The 17608-nt window shown below is 37.7% G+C and overlaps 2 protein-coding genes and 1 pseudogene across 2 annotated transcripts; 1 reads left to right on the forward strand and 2 right to left on the reverse strand.

The window, feature by feature from the left end:
* Positions 1–59: 59 nt before the first annotated feature.
* Positions 60–1954, reverse strand: LOC131648573 (GEM-like protein 7). The gene is made up of 4 exons (XM_058918322.1): positions 1910–1954; positions 1241–1364; positions 800–1137; positions 60–716 (listed from the first exon to the last, which is right to left on the reverse strand). Exons 1-4 carry the CDS (start codon positions 1952–1954, stop codon positions 543–545), a joined length of 681 nt encoding a protein of 226 aa, XP_058774305.1. The 3' UTR covers positions 60–542.
* An 11484-nt stretch (positions 1955–13438) lies between these two features.
* Positions 13439–14356, forward strand: LOC131645892 (GEM-like protein 4). Its single transcript, XM_058916089.1, has 3 exons — positions 13439–13662; positions 13759–14042; positions 14141–14356. Exons 1-3 carry the CDS (start codon positions 13527–13529, stop codon positions 14324–14326), a joined length of 606 nt encoding a protein of 201 aa, XP_058772072.1. The 5' UTR covers positions 13439–13526; the 3' UTR covers positions 14327–14356.
* Positions 14357–16047: 1691 nt separating this feature from the next.
* On the reverse strand, positions 16048–17354 carry LOC131645893 (F-box/kelch-repeat protein At3g23880-like; annotated as a pseudogene).
* Between the last annotated feature and the right edge of the window lie 254 nt (positions 17355–17608).

Genomic DNA, 17608 nt, shown 5'->3' on the forward strand with positions numbered 1-17608 from the left:
AAATTAGATTCATGTTTGCATAACTATAGACAAGTTTTTATTAAAGAATTTTTATGGTTTAAATACATTTCGAAAGTTCCTGAAAAAATGCACGTAATTAACATGTTAAGTAATTGTGCTTGAAATTTAACTTCTAATAGTTTTGCTTAATCTTTCTATCTACTGTCCTTTGATCTTGTTTGCTACCATCCTTCGATCTCTTGTCATAATTTTACCAACACTATATTGACAACCATATCTGCATCTGAGCAGATATGAATGAACCATGCGCATATGTGTTCACTATTCAATTTTTGGGGAAAAGCCCAAAGCCAGAATTCCGCAATATGTTTTCTGCTTCTGAATGATCAATACAATCCACAAAGTCCCCCGTTTTCAAACACAGCCTAATATCTCTTTTCCATAGCTTGTCTTGTTGGTTATCATTTTTTCAAAGTTTTATATCTTAAATCTTAATGTTTGTAATCGCAACATGAAGCTTTCTTCGAGCATCGAACTAGTTATATTATGCACATATGGTGGACTAGCGAAGGGAGATTCGTCTAAACTTGTGAAATTGCTTGCTCCAGATATTTTATAGTTTTCTGATATTTGAAGACACCCATAAACCAGAAATCGAAATTATCCACTGTAACTATATTTATGTACTTCTGTGTTGGTTTCTCAACATTTTGACTTTGATTCACACACTTTATCTTCTTCGCTGGAATGGCAACCTGAACATAACAAATCACGGATTAGGGAAATTGAGATATATGAAGAGTTTTGTTTCTGTACGGTATATTAGTTCATGAATTACCTTATAGTGAATCCTACACATTTGACCTTTCTGGTTAAAGACTTTTATTGATCTGTCACTGCAAAAGGCAACCTTTTCAGTGGAGATGAAGAGGAGACCAGCTAGAGGGCCAGATGTGGTAGACAGATAACAATGGCAAACTTTCAACAGCCTCTCCCCCTTGATCACACTAAAATATTTCATGAACATTTTCTCCACTCCACCCACTTGAAGAATTCTTGCTCCTAAGCTCAACTTCCTTTTAATAGTTTCAGATATGTTTGTCCCATGTCTCGCTGAAGTTTCAGAATTTCTATCAGCCTTCCTGCTGCGCTTTTTTTGGTTAGAACTTGCTCTACCTGAAACATTGAAGCACTCTATATTAGTAAAATCGTCAATACTTAATGAAATTAGAATAGATAATCGTGATTCGTCTGTCTTTAAAGGGAAAGAAAGTCTTACATTTGCTTTGATGTTTAGATGGATATTGACATGGATGAGAGGCAGAATCAAGTAAGTATCTGTTATCCGACTTTTGAAACTGGTCATGTATGATTGGAACAACTAGCTCGTGAAGAAGTGATGTCTGTGTCAATAATTCTTGGCTTGATACTTTTCTCATTATTATTTCTCGTATATATAAAGGTTACAGGGCTATATCGGTAATTACACTAAATAATTACATTTAAACTAATTCCTATTCACATCCCCCATCAAATTGATGCTGCTTGTCAATGAGCATCAATTTGCTAACAAGAAACTGATGACGTGGACGCAGAACAACCTTGGTAAGAAGATCTGCAATCTGCAACTGAGTACTGACATGAGGAAGTGATATTATTCTATCATCATAAGCGTCACGGATTGAGTGACAATCAACTTCAATATGTTTGGTGCGTTCATGAAAAACAGGATTCGCAACAATTTGGTTGGCACTTGTATTGTCAGCATAAAGTGAAGTTGGCTCTATTTGAGGAAATCCAAGTTCAGCCAAAAGACCACGAAGCCAAATTATTTCAGAACAAGCAGCAGACATGGCACGATACTCAGATTCAGTAGAAGATTTAGAGAATCTCGCTTGTTTCTTACTTTTCCATGAGATCAATGAAGAGCCAAGAAACATGCACCAACCAGTAACAGATCGTCGAGTATCAGGACACCCTGCCCAATCGACATCACTATAAGCACTCAATTTAGGAGGAACTCCAGTAGGAAAGAATAAACCACGATGAGAGCTTCCCTTCAAGTAACGAATTATACGACGAACTGCTGCCAAGTGAAAGTGGCGAGGAGAGTGCATGAATTGACTTACTTGTTGAACAGCAAATGATATGTCAGGGCGAGTAATAGTCAAGTAATTAAGGCTACCCACGAGTTGACGATACAATAAGGGATCATGCAACCGATCACCATCATCACGATGATATTTAACATTAACCTCAAGAGGAGTATCCACTGGATTAGCCGATTGCAGACCAGCCATAGAAATTAAATCTGTGGCATACTTGTGTTGATGGAGGAATATGCCCTTGGATGTAGAATGAACCTCAAGACCAAGAAAATAATGCAAATTACCAAGATCTTTCATATGAAACGCAACTTGTAACTGCTGTTTAAGGCTTTGAATGGAAGCATGATCAGAACCAGTAATAATCATATCATCAACATACAGAAGAAGTAGGACAATTCCAGTAGATGTTTTATGAATAAATAGAGAAGGATCGTACTGACTCTGAGTAAAGGAAAACCCAAGTAGAGTGGAGCGAAATTTTTCATACCATGCTCTAGGCGCTTGTTTCAAACCATATAAGGAGCGTTTGAGCTTGCACACACCCTTAGATGACGGAAATAAACCTTGAGGAGGAGTCATATAAATATCTTCCGCCAGGTCACCATGAAGAAAAGCATTTTTCACATCTAATTGATGAAGAGCCCACCCGTTAGAAGCAGCTATAGAGAGTACCGTACGAACAGATGTCATTTTGGCAACCGGTGCAAATGTCTCATCATAATCAATTCCATATTCCTGCTTGTTTCCTAAGGCAACCAAGCGAGCCTTGAAACGGTTGAGGGACCCATCAGAATTCAATTTCACAGAGACAATATCCCATGTGAAATTCTGTTGAAGAGCTTGAAGTTCCTCATTCATTGCTTTTATCCAACGTACATCTTTAACAGCCTGTGAATAGCAAGTAGGAATAGATATGCTAGAGAGTGTGGCAGTCAGAGAAGTATGTGAGGAATCATACCTGTCTGGTGAATATCTATCTGGTGCTCGAGATATTCGACCAGAACGTCGTGGTTCAACCGTTACAGGATCAGGTGGCGGTTCAGCGTCGGGAAGGGGTGTGGGAACCTGCTGTTTGTGTTTTCTGACATATACATGACCTGGTTTATAGCGTTCTATAGATTGAGGCATAATAGAAAACTTAGGAAGAGTAACAATATCATTCATGACAGGAGAAACACATGGAAACATAAACTGATTATCAAAAAATGTCACATTCCTAGAAATGCGAAAACCATGGTTAGTGACATCATAACACACAAATCCCTTATGAGAGTGACTATACCCCATAAACGCACATTGAACAGATTGCGCTCCAAGCTTATGTCTTTCAAATGGAAGTAAGTGAACAAAAAAAACACATCCAAAAGTATGTAAATCATTATAATTAGGCTGAATTTTTAAAAGACGAAAAAAAGGAGAATCGAGATCAATAACCGTAGAAGTAAGACGATTGATCAAGAAGACAGCTGTGGAAAGAGCCTCCACCCAAAATCGGGGTGGTACAGAAGCTTGAAGAAGTAAAGTGCGGGTCACATCAAGCAAATGACGATTCTTGCGTTCTGCCATCCCATTTTGTTGGGGGGTATTGGGACAAGATCGTTGAGACAAAATGCCTTTTTGTTGAAGAAATTCTTGAAACTCACGAGACATGTACTCACCACCAGAATCAGAGCGAAAAATTTTAACATTTTCATGAAATTGAGTTTCAACATATGTCATAAATTTCTTAAACATAGAAAACACTTCAGATTTAGACCGAAGAAAATATATCCAAGTAAAACGACTATAATCATCAATAAATGTGACAAAATATTTATAGCGAGCATGAGAAACTACAGGAGACATACCCCATACATCACTATGAATCATTTCAAAACAAGAGGAAGCCCGATAAGCACCTGACGGAAAAGGAATTGTTTTACTTTTAGCTAATTTGCAAACAGAACATGAAAGAGAGGCATTAGAAACAACATTTTTATTTCCCTATAAACCATTTTTAAATAAATGAGATAAAACAGCAGAGTTAGAATGACCCAATTTTCTATGCCAATCCTCATAAGAATTCAAGACATTATTACAAACAAGAGATAAATGACTAGAAATAAACTGAAGTGGAAACAGTCTTTCCACTTTAGGCCCCTTCGCAACCACCTTCCCCGACACCTGTTCCTGCACAAGGCAACCATCACGAGAAAAATTTACATTACAATTATTATCAACCAATTGACCAACAGATAATAAATTGGAAGCAAGTCCAGGTGCTACAAACACATCCTGAAAATTAGAGTTGAGGTCACCAACATTCGTGATAGAGAGAGCATTACCATCCGCAATTTGAATTTTCTGATTACCATGGTAAGAATGTAAATTGTGCAAGTATTCAGAAGAGGCTGTCATGTGATTGGATGCACTAGAATCAAGAAACCACGGGCAGGAAACATTCGAAGACTTACCCTGAACTCCCAAGGTTGAAAGAGCGGAAAGTACCATCTGTTGGATTATTTCAGGTTGGAGAGCACCACCATTAGATGGATTGATGATGGAAGGACCAACTGCAGAGCTTGTACTAGCAGGAAATGCTTGCACCGAACGTTGTGCTGATCGTGGAGGACGGGTGGGACAATCAGAGATAATATGGCCCCGCTGCTTGCAATAATTACAAAACTTCTTACTGCAACTCTGAGCAAAATGTCCAAATTGTTTGCAAGAGAAACATTGGACATGTCGAATATCACGACCTTTACCTCTACTCTGAGGAGCATATGCAAACATAGCAGACTCAGAAATGACAACATCGTGAGACATGGATCCTTGAGTAGCAAGACGTTGTTCCTCTCTGAGAAGTTCACCAACACATGTATCTAAAGAAGGAACAGGATTCCTATTCAGCAGAGCACCTCTGACAACCTCAAATTCTGCACGAAGCTTCATGAGAAATTGATCTCGCCTACTAGTATTGTAGACCTCTTGGGCATCCGCGAGAGAACTCTTGGGAACATCAACATGTATAATCGCAGAGTGTTCTGTCCACAAATTCAAAAAACCAGAATAATATTCTTGAACGGACAGATTGCCTTGTTTGTAATTGGCAATGTCTAGCTCCAATTGAAAACGTTTGGCCGCGTTGTCTAGGTTATAGATACGCTTCAAGTAGTTCCACATTTCTTGGGCAGTGGAAAAAGATCGCAAATTATTAATCATGTAAGGATCAATAGTACCGAGAATCCAAGTGATAATCTGAGCATCTTCTATTTCCCATGCATCTAAGTCAGTTGTCTCTAACGGTGCCAAAGAGACATCGTCCAAGTGACTCCATAATCCTTTCCCTTTGACATACATCCGAAACTGAAATTCCCAAACAAGATAATTCTTTCCGTTAAAACGAACACAAATATGATCTATCTCTTCTTCGGAAGCCATAATATCAGAGATGACATAAGAACAATTTTGTTAACGTAACAATTTTGTTAACGTAACAATTTTGTTAACGTGAAACAAGAAACACCAACGGAACACTGAAGAAAATACTTGCCGACACCAAATCAACACCCCAATTCAGGATACTCGCTGATAGGAATGGATCGGACCCCACAAGTGATGATGGGGATGTGTTAGTTAACAAAGATAATTTGGGGCCTAAACAATGGAGAGTATATGTGAGAAAGAATAAGAAAGGCCCAGTTAATTAGTATTCCCATATAAATAGGAGTTAGTTTAGATTTCTCATATAAATAGGAGTAAGTTTAGATTTCCCATATAAATAGGAGTTAGTTTAGATTTCCCATATAAATAGGTGTATGGGGCAGTAGCTAGGTATCTTATTATTATTTTCTGTTTTCCTTATTAGGATTTAGGCAGTGAGAGAATTGTTTTCTCTAACTGAGGAGCATTTGCTCTGGATTTCTTTTCTGTTTTCATAATCATTAATAAATTAATTTTCTCCATTATATTCTACCTTTCCTCTGTTCTATCAATTGGTCCGACCTGCTGTGTTCATGCAAACCAGAATGGCAGAGAGAATTACTGCAGTTGAGGAACGCTTGGGACGTGTGGAAACCAGTATTGAGGAATTGCGTACTTTCCTTGCTGCGGAAATTCAGCGGGCGATAGGGAATCGTGGATCACCTCAAACAAGCGGTGAAACGGTTACCTCACCGTTGGATGAGTTTCGTTTGTCCGCAAAGAAGGTGGAGCTGCCAGCTTTTACCGGCGACGATCCGGTGGCATGGATCACTCGTGCTGAGACATACTTTGAAGTACAACGAATCTCTCGGGATGTTCGTATTCAGTTGACAAAGTTGAGCATGGAAGGCCCTACTATCCATTGGTTTAACCTATGGCATGATTCAACAGAGGAATTGTCATGGGAGAACCTATGTGAAGCAATGATGGCGAGATTTGGAGGAGGTCGTTTGGAGAACCCGTTCGAAGAACTCAAGGATTTGAAGCAATCTGAGACGGTGGAGGATTACATAGCCGAATTTGAATTGTGTTCCTCTCGGTGTGGAAGGTTACCAGAACAACAATTTCTGGGCTATTTTATTGGTGGTTTACGTCACGATATCCGTTCTCGAGTAAGAACATTCAAGCCGCACAACCGGTATGTAGCGATGCAATTGGCACGTGATGTGGAACGTGAATTTGCTGAAAATTCAGGTCATGGATCTGGTTCACGTTACAAACCGGGTCATGGCTCTTGGACAAAATCTCAAAAACCTAATTGGGCTTTTCGCGAAGGGGAAGGAAAAGGTTCTGCAATTCAGACCCAGAATAATAACTATTTGGGAAAAATGCGTGTTGGTTCGGGTTCTGGATCTCAAACCGGGTCAACACGACCTACTAGTTCTACAGCATCTTCTCGCCCAAATTTAGGGGACAATTTGCGCCGTAATTCTCGTGGTGTTCGCCATCTACCAAGTGCAGAAGTTAATGAACGACGTGCAAAAGGACTTTGTTTTCGTTGCAACGAAAGATGGGATCCTCTCCATCAATGTGCAACAAAACAGTTACGATTGATTATCTTGGGAGATGATGAAATTGTGAACGATGAAGGAGAGATTGTCGTGTTAGAGGCTGACTCAGAAGAAGAGCTCACACAAGAGGAATTAGAATGTAAAACCATGGGACTGTTTGGTGTATCCACTAATCCAAACCAAGCCCGGACGATGAAATTGGAGGGATGTTTACAAGGTGCATCTATTCTGGTTCTTATTGACAGTGGAGCCACGCATAATTTCATATCCCCTAAGGTGGTAGAAACCCTCGGATTGCCTATGGTGCCTTCTAATCCCTTGGGTGTTAAGTTAGGAGATGGTCATCGTGTCTTAACTAGGGGTAGATGCAATGGAATTCAGTTGAACGTGGGAGCGGTGCAGATTTGTTTTGATGCTTATGTGCTGGAGTTAGGAGGTGTGGATTTGATTTTGGGAGTTGTGTGGCTGGAAACTTTGGGAAAGGTGACCATGGATTGGAAAGAAATGTCTATGGTGTTCAACCATAAGGGCAGTATGGTGAAATTACTTGGTCAGGCTGTAGATGATAAGATGGCTGCATTCTAAAGCATTATCACTCCTTCTCGAATGATAGCAGGCTGTGAATGGCCTACCTTGATGGAGGTGCTAGGATCACCGGTGTCGCGAGTCTCTGATCATCAAACTAAGGAGTTGAGAGGATTGTTGGATCGTTTTGTTATTGTGTTTAAAGAAATTCAAGGTCTTCCTCCGCCAAGAAACACTTGCCATTCAATTGACCTTTTACAGGGTGTTGGTCCGGTAAGTGTGCGGCCTTATAGATATCCTCATTTACACAAGGATGAAATTGAAAAACAGATTCAGAGCCTACTCCAACAAGGGGTGGTGAGAAACAGCACCAGCGCTTTCTCTAGTCCCGTCATTTTGGTCAAGAAGAAGGATCAATCTTGGCGGATGTGTGTAGATTATCGTGCACTCAACAAGGTAACAATTCAGGACAAGTACCCTATTCCTGTTGTAGATGAATTGTTAGATGAGTTACATGGTTGTAGTTACTTCTCTAAGCTCAATCTTAAATCTGGTTATCACCAAATTCGTATGAAGGAAGAGGATATTCATAAAACGGCTTTTCGGACCCATGAGGGTCACTATGAGTTTTTGGTTATGCCGTTTGGCCTCACCAATGCTCCTGCAACCTTTCAATCGGTAATGAATGCAATTTTCAAGCCCTTTCTAAGGAAGTTTGTCCTGGTTTTTTCCGATGATATCCTAGTATACAGTAGTAGTTGGGCTGAACATTTGCAGCACTTGGAGGTGGTTCTTAATATTCTGAAACAACATCAGTTTGTGGCAAACCAGAAGAAATGTACCTTCGGTCAGCACCAAGTAGAATATTTGGGCCATGTCATTTCTAAAGCAGGGGTTGCTGTTGATCCTGCCAAGGTTAGCAGTGTGTTACAATGGCCGATTCCTAAGAATGTCAAAGGAGTGCGAGGTTTTTTGGGTTAACCGGTTATTACAGAAAGTTTATAGCCAACTATGGAAGAATCGCTAAACCCTTGACAGAATTGACAAAGAAGGATGGTTTTAGCTGGAATGCAGCAGCTGCTGAAGCTTTTGAGAAATTAAAAGTAGCTGTTACAACTGCCCCAGTTTTAGCCCTACCTAATTTCAAGGTTCCATTTGAAATCGAATGTGATGCCTCAGGAAAAGGAGTTGGTGCAGTGTTGTTGCAATCAAAGCATCCCATAGCATATTTTAGCAAGGCTTTTGAATCATCTAGGTTATCCAAATCTGCCTATGATAAGGAGTTGATGGCTTTAGTGTTAGCTATTCAACACTGGAGACATTATTTGTTAGGAAGGAGGTTTGTGGTTTATTCTGATCAAAAGAGCCTAAAACACTTGTTGCAACAACGTATTACCACAGCAAATCAGCAAGAATGGATGGCTAAGTTGTTGGGTTTTGACTTTGAAGTGGTGTACAAGGTGGGAGTGGAAAATAAAGTGGCTGATGCTTTATCTAGACAGCATGAGGATGCGGAGTTGCAAGCTATTAAATCCTATCCTATTTGGCAGCAGAGCAGCCAGCTACAGCAAGAAGTATCAAATGATCCTTTGCTTAAAAATATTGTGGAGGCTATTCAAAAGGATCCTAATGCTAAACCTGGTTTTGCTTTAAAAGGCGGCATATTATTCTACAAAAATAGGTTAGTTATACCTGCTAACTCACCACTTATTGAGGAGTTACTAAAAGATTTTCATTCGTCTCCGAGTGGGGGTCACTCCGGCTACCTACGCACTTATAGGAGAATGGCGGGAACTTTATATTGGCAAGGGATGATGCGGCGGGTGCAAGATTTTGTGAAAGCTTGTGATACTTGTCAACGCCAAAAATATACAGCAACTACTCCTAATGGATTACTACAACCTCTTCCTATTCCGGTTTTGGTATGGAGTGAGATATCTATGGATTTCATTACTTGTTTGCCTAAAAGTAATGGATTTGAAGCTATATTGGTTGTTGTGGATCGTCTCTCCAAGTACAGCCATTTCATTCCTCTTAAACATCCATTTACGGCTCGTTCAATAGCTGCTATTTTTGTGAAGGAAGTGGTTAGATTACATGGAATTCCGGAGTCTATTCTTAGTGATCGTGACCCCTTATTTGTGAGTATTTTTTGGAAAGAGTTGTTCAAGTTAGTAGGCACGGTGCTTAAAATGTCCTCGGCATACCACCCCCAAACGGATGGCCAAACAGAAGTGATTAATCGTTGTTTAGAGGCCTATCTACGTTGTTTTATTGCAGATCAACCTAAGACATGGGCACACTGGATTCCGTGGGCAGAACTGTGGTATAATACAACATTTCATGTGTCTACGGGGTTCTCCCCTTTCGAGGTAGTATATGGCAGAAAGCCTCCAGTGTTGGTGCATTTTTTGGAGGGCGAAACCAGAGTAGAAGCTGTAGCACAGGAGTTAAGGGACAGAGATGAGGCGCTGCGTCAATTGAAAACTAATTTACTCAAAGCCCAGGAGTACATGAAATACCAAGCTGACAAGAGGCGCAAGGAAGTGCAATTTGAGGTTGGTGATTGGGTTTTCCTCAAATTACGACCTCATCGACAACACTCGGTCGTGCAAAGAATCCATCAAAAACTAGCCCCTAGATTTTTCGGACCTTATCAAATCATGAAGAAGATAGGGCAGGTTGCTTATAAGTTAAAGTTACCACCAACATCTAAAATACATCCTACATTTCACGTGTCGCAATTGAAGAAAGCGGTGGGAAACTATACTACTACTACTCAGCTACCTATCAGTTTAGAGTCAGAAAAAGGGGATATTACTCCGGCCAAGGTTTTGTCATGGAGGGATAAGTTTGATGGTGGACAGCACAAGAGAGAATGGTTGATTCAATGGGAAGGGATGGATGTTGGAAATGCTACCTGGGAAGAGGAACTGTTGTTGAAGAGTCAATTCCCTGATCTGCGCCTTGAGGACAAGGCTAATGTTGTAGGTGGGGGTGATGATAGGAATGGATCGGACCCCACAAGTGATGATGGGGATGTGTTAGTTAACAAAGATAATTTGGGGCCTAAACAATGGAGAGTATATGTGAGAAAGAATAAGAAAGGCCCAGTTAATTAGTATTCCCATATAAATAGGAGTTAGTTTAGATTTCTCATATAAATAGGAGTAAGTTTAGATTTCCCATATAAATAGGAGTTAGTTTAGATTTCCCATATAAATAGGTGTATGGGGCAGTAGCTAGGTATCTTATTATTATTTTCTGTTTTCCTTATTAGGATTTAGACAGTGAGAGAATTGTTTTCTCTAACTGAGGAGCATTTGCTCTGGATTTCTTTTCTGTTTTCATAATCATTAATAAATTAATTTTCTCCATTATATTCTACCTTTCCTCTGTTCTATCACTCGCCGACACCAAGTCAAAACCCTAATTCAGAATACTTGCCGACACCGAGTCAAAACCCTAATTCAGAATACTTGCCGACACCGATACGATAACACGATCAAAGCAAACACGATTTGTAAGCACCCGAGATTAGAATCGCAATCTTGGAAGAGATTACCGAGAACCGAGATGATTTCAATTACCGAGAAACGAGATCTACCGAGACGATTTCAAGAGCGACCCAGTGGGGTGTCGCTGAATAAAGCCAAGATTAACCTAAAACTCACAGGTTTGATCGAAAACCTATTGATACCATGTCAATAATTCTTTGCTTGATACTTTTCTCATTATTATTTCTCGTATATATAAAGGTTACAGGGCTATATCGGTAATTACACTAAATAATTACATTTAAACTAATTCCTATTCACAGTCTGCATATTGAATGATGAATAAGGTTTGTATTTTGTTGGTAGAATGTTAAGGAAGCTATGGCCACTTGTTTAGATCAGTCCCTTTGTATTGTAAGGAGGTAGTATTTAAAGGATTGAAAAGTAGGAAGGGAATCTTGAGCCTTTAGTGGGATGACTCAACCATGATGTTGGTGATGTATTAAAGACACTGACATGGGAAATTGAAGGACTTTATTCAAGATAATATTTTGATATCATGGATTGTTTGGTTGCTTAAGAAAAAGATGGTAAAGAAGAAAGATATTAGTTTTTTTGTAAAAAAATTTAAAAGGGTTTATTTTTTAGAGGGTGAGAGAAAGGGTTATATATCTTGAGGAGCAAGATTCCATGGTATGCATATGACATGTTATCGGCCAACTCTTTGGAGAACTACACTGTTTAACTGTGATATTATATTTGTCTAATTTCTTTTACAGTTAAGAAGATGTGTGACTGACTTATAACTAATTTCATTTTCACTCTATATAACTTATTATAATATAACTGCAATGCTACTGATTTCATTACCTATTTAAATTATTAATGAAATTATTTTTCTTATTTTTTAGTTATTTACTCAAATGAGGGATTTCATCTTGTAATGGATGATATTAGATCACAGCATCTGTTGTAAAGGAGCTATTAAAAAAGGTTTTCATTTCAGATAGGTAATAAAGTTAAGAGTAGATGATAAGTGGCTTAGAATATCATTGATAAAGTTAAGAGTAGATGATAAGTGTCATACTATGTTATTTGTGTTAATCTACTCTACTATGTTTGATTTGTTTAACTATTTACCAGCCATAAGATCCTATTGGAACCTTCGTATTACTTATGCGTAGTTTTTTCAACCACTCGAGTCTTTTTAGGCTTTTAGATGAGGTGTATTGACTTAAGATCTGCATACTGATTGATTAATAAGGTATGTGTTTCGCTAACTTGGTTTGATCAATCCCTTGTATTCTAAGGAATGTACTAATTAAAGGGTTTGAGATTAGGAAGTGAATCTAAGCCCTTTTGTGGGATGACTCGACCAAAATCTTGACATCATGGTGTGTTTAGTTGCCTTTTGAAATACATGGTACTAATGCCAGATTTCAATTTCCTATCCATTTCCAACATACCCTGTCACCAAGCTCACTTTCTGAAATGCATGGCCTCTAAAAAGTTGTTTCATGTGGAAATTTTCTGATATACTTTTCCAAAAACATGGGTGCCATATCTTAAAATACAGTGCTTGTGGTCCTCCCATTTTCTTCAAATTAAGTAACATTAAAGTGTTATGATGTCTAATCAAATCTAAAGATATCAGTCTCATGTGTGCTGTCTACTCTATTCTATTTTGGCCTTTACTTGCGTTTAGTTAGAGTCAATTTTGTACTTCAATAAAATCTTGAAATCTCATGTGAAATTTTCATTGCAGTGAAAAGTGAATACTAAGTTGAGCAGTGTGTTGTTTGTAAGCACTGATAGCCAAATGGAAATGCATGTGACCTTATCAAAAGAGAAGTTAAAGAAGGATGACCTCACAAAGTTAACAATGGAAGCTATCCCAAATAACTAGCTTTGATGATGCATGTGCAATTCTTTTATAAGCATTACTGCCCAATTGCTGAAAATGTTATTAGGCTCAATCAAATTATTAAGTAAATGTTTAATTATCAATGAGGGGGCATTGGGATGATGTGGCAGTGATTTGGCTATTTTCTTTTCACCTAAATATTCAAATTCTTTTTCCCTTGTACATGAATGTATAGCATCAGAAAGGCTTAATTCCAGCTCAGAAAGCTTTAATCACTCCCTTTTATTACCATTTGTTTTATCAAAACTATGTTTTATCATATCCACATGGTATTGTCTAATACTCCAATCAAATAAAACTATTATTATTTTTTTCCTGTAGACAACTAGACATGCAATCTTTTTGAATTGCTTTTTTTCCTTTAGTCTTCATGATGATCCCTAGCTGACTCATCCTCCAAAAGCTCAACACTCACCTTGTTTCCTTTTAACCATATATATACTCATTTACAATACAATCATTCATCAACCAAATTCCTAGACCTCTTCAATATTTTTTACAAGCTAGAAACAAAATCCTCAAAGGCAAGAACACTAAAATGAATACCTCATTTCTTCATGACCTACTTAATGGAATCTCTATCAGCTCAACTTATCCAGCTGGGAAGTCCTCAAAGAGATACTTGCCTGATTCATCTGGCAAATATTGCAAGTCTATCACAAAGTCAAAGAAGGGTAGGACACATCTACATTACCAAATATGTATTTCATCAATCAAATACTTATATCATATTTAATTTTATTGATCATGGTAATTTTTATATTTTTCAGGTAAATTAAATTCAGTTCTAACTAAGATGACAGATACTGTAAAAGGGAAATTGAGGTTGGGTGCGAGAATTCTTCAAGTTGGAGGAGTAGAGAAAGTGTTTATGCAACTCTTTAGTGTTAAAGATGGAGAGAAGCTATTGAAAGCATCACAGTGCTACTTATCAACGACATCAGGTCCTATAGCAGGCCTCCTCTTCATATCCACTCACAAAGTTGCTTTTTGCAGTGAAAAATCCATCAAGATCACTTCTCCAAAAGGAGAATTTATTAGAATTCATTATAAGGTGAATTTTCTTACTTTTTTTTGTAATTTCTATGTTAATGCTCGCAATTCCTTTTATCTGTTTTCAGCCTTAGCCTTAATGTGTATATACTATTTCAGGTATCTATTCCACATGAAAAGATAGAACATGTCAACCAAAGTCAAAATGTGAAGAAACCTTCGGAAAAGTATATAGAAATAGTTACCGTGGATGGTTTTGACTTCTGGTTTATGGGTTTTTTTAATTACCGGAAAGCTTTAAGATATCTGCAACAGGCTATCTATCGTTCTCAGAGAGAAAAGTAGAAATTGTCAAATTGTTTATCCCTACTGCTTCATCAATTATTTTTTTGAAGTTGCAGAGGTTCCAAATATGTAAAAATATTTAACATTACATTATAAATATAAAAAGCTAGTTGCTTCTTAAACTTTTGGTTCTATGATCTAACAGACATAGTTGTTCCCTGAAGTTTAAAACTCAGTCTATATTAAATATGGAGATTATTTCTGTCAAAACACGCAATGACATTAGTTACGGAATATCTTGTACATGTAAGCAAATTTTTGGCAACATGCACCGCTATCGCTTAAGATGATATGGCAATGACTTGTCAACTTCCATTTTCCCTAAAAAAGAAATTAAAGAAATAAAAGTGATTGAATATATTCATATACTTTAAGCAAACAACAATATGTGTAATATAGCATTCGATATGAAATGTCAGTGCTACACAGGTCGGCTCTTAGCACAATATGTCAGTAGCCGGCCCGGGGCTAGAACTCAGTTTTCATTCCATTTCCAACATTGCCCTGTCAGCAAACTCACTTTATGATATATAAACTTTATCCGGTGGAACTAGAAATGTAAGGCCTCTAAAGTATATGGAAATGATTTGGTGATCCTTTTCCCAAAAACATGGGTGCCATATCTTAAAATACAATGTTTGTGGTCCTCCCGATTTCTTCAAATTAAGTAACATTAAAGTGGTGATGATGTCTAATCAAATCCAAACAACAAGTAACCATATCAGTTACACGTGGGCTGTCTACTCTATTCTGCCTTTGACCCTTTAACTACCATTTGTCGGCAAAGCCTTTGGAGACCTGCACTGTTTTGGAAAAATCGGTATAAGCATCAGCAGAGCTTTTCGATGGCATTGTTACTTCCAATTCACACATTCCACAACCTTCATTTTCTTACTATATTATACTTTTGAACTTGTTGATGTTCTTTTTTCACTTGTCCTTTTTCCAAATACAGTCAAACTCGGAAAAATCTGAATGATAAAATACAATCGCTGCACATGTTATTTTTTAATGTAGAAACTAGAAATGCAAGGATCATGCTCATGCAGCCGTGTGTTGTGTGCAAACAATAACAGCCAGATGGAAATGTGTTAAAGAAGGGTGACATCACAAAAAGGTAAGAGTGGCAGCTAGCTCTGATTGATTCAACTGCACATGTTAAGATAAGCAAGCGCTATTCTTATCTACAAAACCATTTTCAAGGAGTTGTAACATCTTAATATTATAATGTATGTTAACTAAACATCTATGATGTTGATGTATGTTAAATAAACATCGCTTATGTTGTGCGTGAATCTTTTCCAGATTATATCAGCTGTGATCTTTTCCTTTATATTATGAGATGGAAAATATATTCCAGCTATAATTTATGTTTCACTCATTTTAGTTTTTAGTTTGTTTTTTATTTTACTATTACTGATATTTATATATAAAAAAGATGCAAACAATCCAAATGAGAAATGTTCTGGTAAGGTTAAACAGAAGTTATTAGTCACATATATATCACATAGTAGACTAAGACTGCTACCAGAACACAAGTTTTGATATTGAGTGAAGCTTCTTTAAGGCCAAGAATTGCATAGAAAACAAAATGTGATTCAAACATTGCAGCGAAATAAAGAAACCAACTAATGATACACAAAACAAAATTAAGAATAGTAGATTAAATAGTAAGACAAATTTATAAAATGTAATGTGCAATGACAAAACCGACAGCTCTAACTAACAAACAAATAAAAATAACATAAACTAAGAGTAACCAAATAAGTCACTAGTAATCAAAATAAGCACAAAATAAATAACAAGATGAGCACTCTAAATCAGGTCACATAGCACAACATCTAGAAAGGACAAATCAAGCTCTCAACATAGATTTCTAGTGCCACCATATGACCATGGATGTTGTTTTGAAATTTCGGAATCTTGAATGTATTATTTATGGAATCATAAACCACCAAACTATATTTCGTCTCAGTCCAACCCTTTCAAAACTCCATCAACACTTGGTCATCTTCTGAAATATATAATACCTTGGTATAGTGACAATCACCCCATGGATTCGTTTGAGGAACACTGAACAATTTAATCCAAGAATTTTCATCACCGTATTCCTTCATAATCAAAACATCATAAAACGTGTCCCTGGGAGAGAGGAGAGACAAACAACCCCTCAATGTCCCTAAGGTACTCATCATAGAAATTGGGAAATCCACATCAAAGACTGGCACTGAAAGCTTTTGATAGGACTCTTTCTCCAAATCAAGAGAAATAATTAAATACGCCCAATCAGTAGTACCACTTGTCAACCAATTAACGGAGTCATTCAAAAAAGTTCCTGATCCAGAATTAGGAATGAGGTCAGGACCTGGGAAGTCCAAAATCCTTCTCCAACAACGAGTACCCAATGTGTGAACGCTGACTTCGTATTTCATTCTACTCGTATTAACAGCAATAATCTTATAACTATTAGTAACAGCAATAATCTTATAACTATTAGTGAAACGATCATACACTAAGGTATATGAGGTATGGAATTGGTGTGGAAATTTCAGAAGAGGCAATCTTTTGAATTTTCGAATGAAAGGGTTACACACCAGAGCCAAAGTATCATGTATCTTAAAACATAGGATGCCGTCACATGTGGAAGCGCTATTCCGATCTGCTATTTTGTTAAGAATACTTCTTTTACCGTAACCGAACTGTTTGACAGTAGAAGTAGCAGTAGTGAATGTGGAGGTGAATATAGAGGAAATTGAGGAATGTGAAAGAAGGAACTTAGATGAAGATAGGATGAGGTGGTGGCGGTCGTGGCTGGAGGTTGACAAGAGGAAATGCTTCTTGGCAAAGTCGGAATCTCGAGAGATAATAGAATTCCATGATTTACAGACGCAGCGGAGTTGAAGGAGGTGTTTGACAGGGAGTCTATACAGTATTTCAACCACCAAATCGAACGGAAGAGTACCGCTGAGATGCAGTGATGTTAGGGTTAGGGTTTGTTGAGGTTGTTTCCTTCTTTTGGCCATCACCTTTGCTACCTAAGAAAAGGTTAGGGGACTGAGTTTCAGGTTAAACTTTTTTTATACCATCAAAGATTCCTTATTGATTAAGTAACCTAATTCTTTAAAACAACTTATACTTATTCTTAAATTTAAACAACTTATTGATCAAGTAATGAGTTGCTTTCACATTTATCTCAACAAACTACACGTATTTAGTATTACTAGATTGACGACCCGTGCTCCGCACGGGATTGATTGGAATTTTTATCTTAAATGTTATTTT

Source organism: Vicia villosa, linkage group LG2 (genome assembly GCF_029867415.1).
Source record: "Vicia villosa cultivar HV-30 ecotype Madison, WI linkage group LG2, Vvil1.0, whole genome shotgun sequence".
Classification (NCBI taxonomy): domain Eukaryota; kingdom Viridiplantae; phylum Streptophyta; class Magnoliopsida; order Fabales; family Fabaceae; genus Vicia; species Vicia villosa.

What these genes read in the sequence shown, in the direction of transcription:
- LOC131645892 (XM_058916089.1), top strand. Translation starts at nt 13,527, where the DNA reads ATGAATACCTCATTTCTTCATGACCTACTTAATGGAATCTCTATCAGC. An exon ending in TATCACAAAGTCAAAGAAGG is followed by an intron (nt 13,663 to 13,758) that starts GTAGGACACATC and finishes TATATTTTTCAG; the next exon opens with GTAAATTAAATTCAGTTCTA. An exon ending in TTATTAGAATTCATTATAAG is followed by an intron (nt 14,043 to 14,140) that starts GTGAATTTTCTT and finishes ATACTATTTCAG; the next exon opens with GTATCTATTCCACATGAAAA.
- LOC131648573 (XM_058918322.1), bottom strand. Translation starts at nt 1,954, where the DNA reads ATGTCGATTGGGCAGGGTGTCCTGATACTCGACGATCTGTTACTG. An exon ending in TACTCGACGATCTGTTACTG is followed by an intron (nt 1,365 to 1,909) that starts GTTGGTGCATGT and finishes TTATTGACACAG; the next exon opens with ACATCACTTCTTCACGAGCT. An exon ending in ATCTAAACATCAAAGCAAAT is followed by an intron (nt 1,138 to 1,240) that starts GTAAGACTTTCT and finishes TCAATGTTTCAG; the next exon opens with GTAGAGCAAGTTCTAACCAA.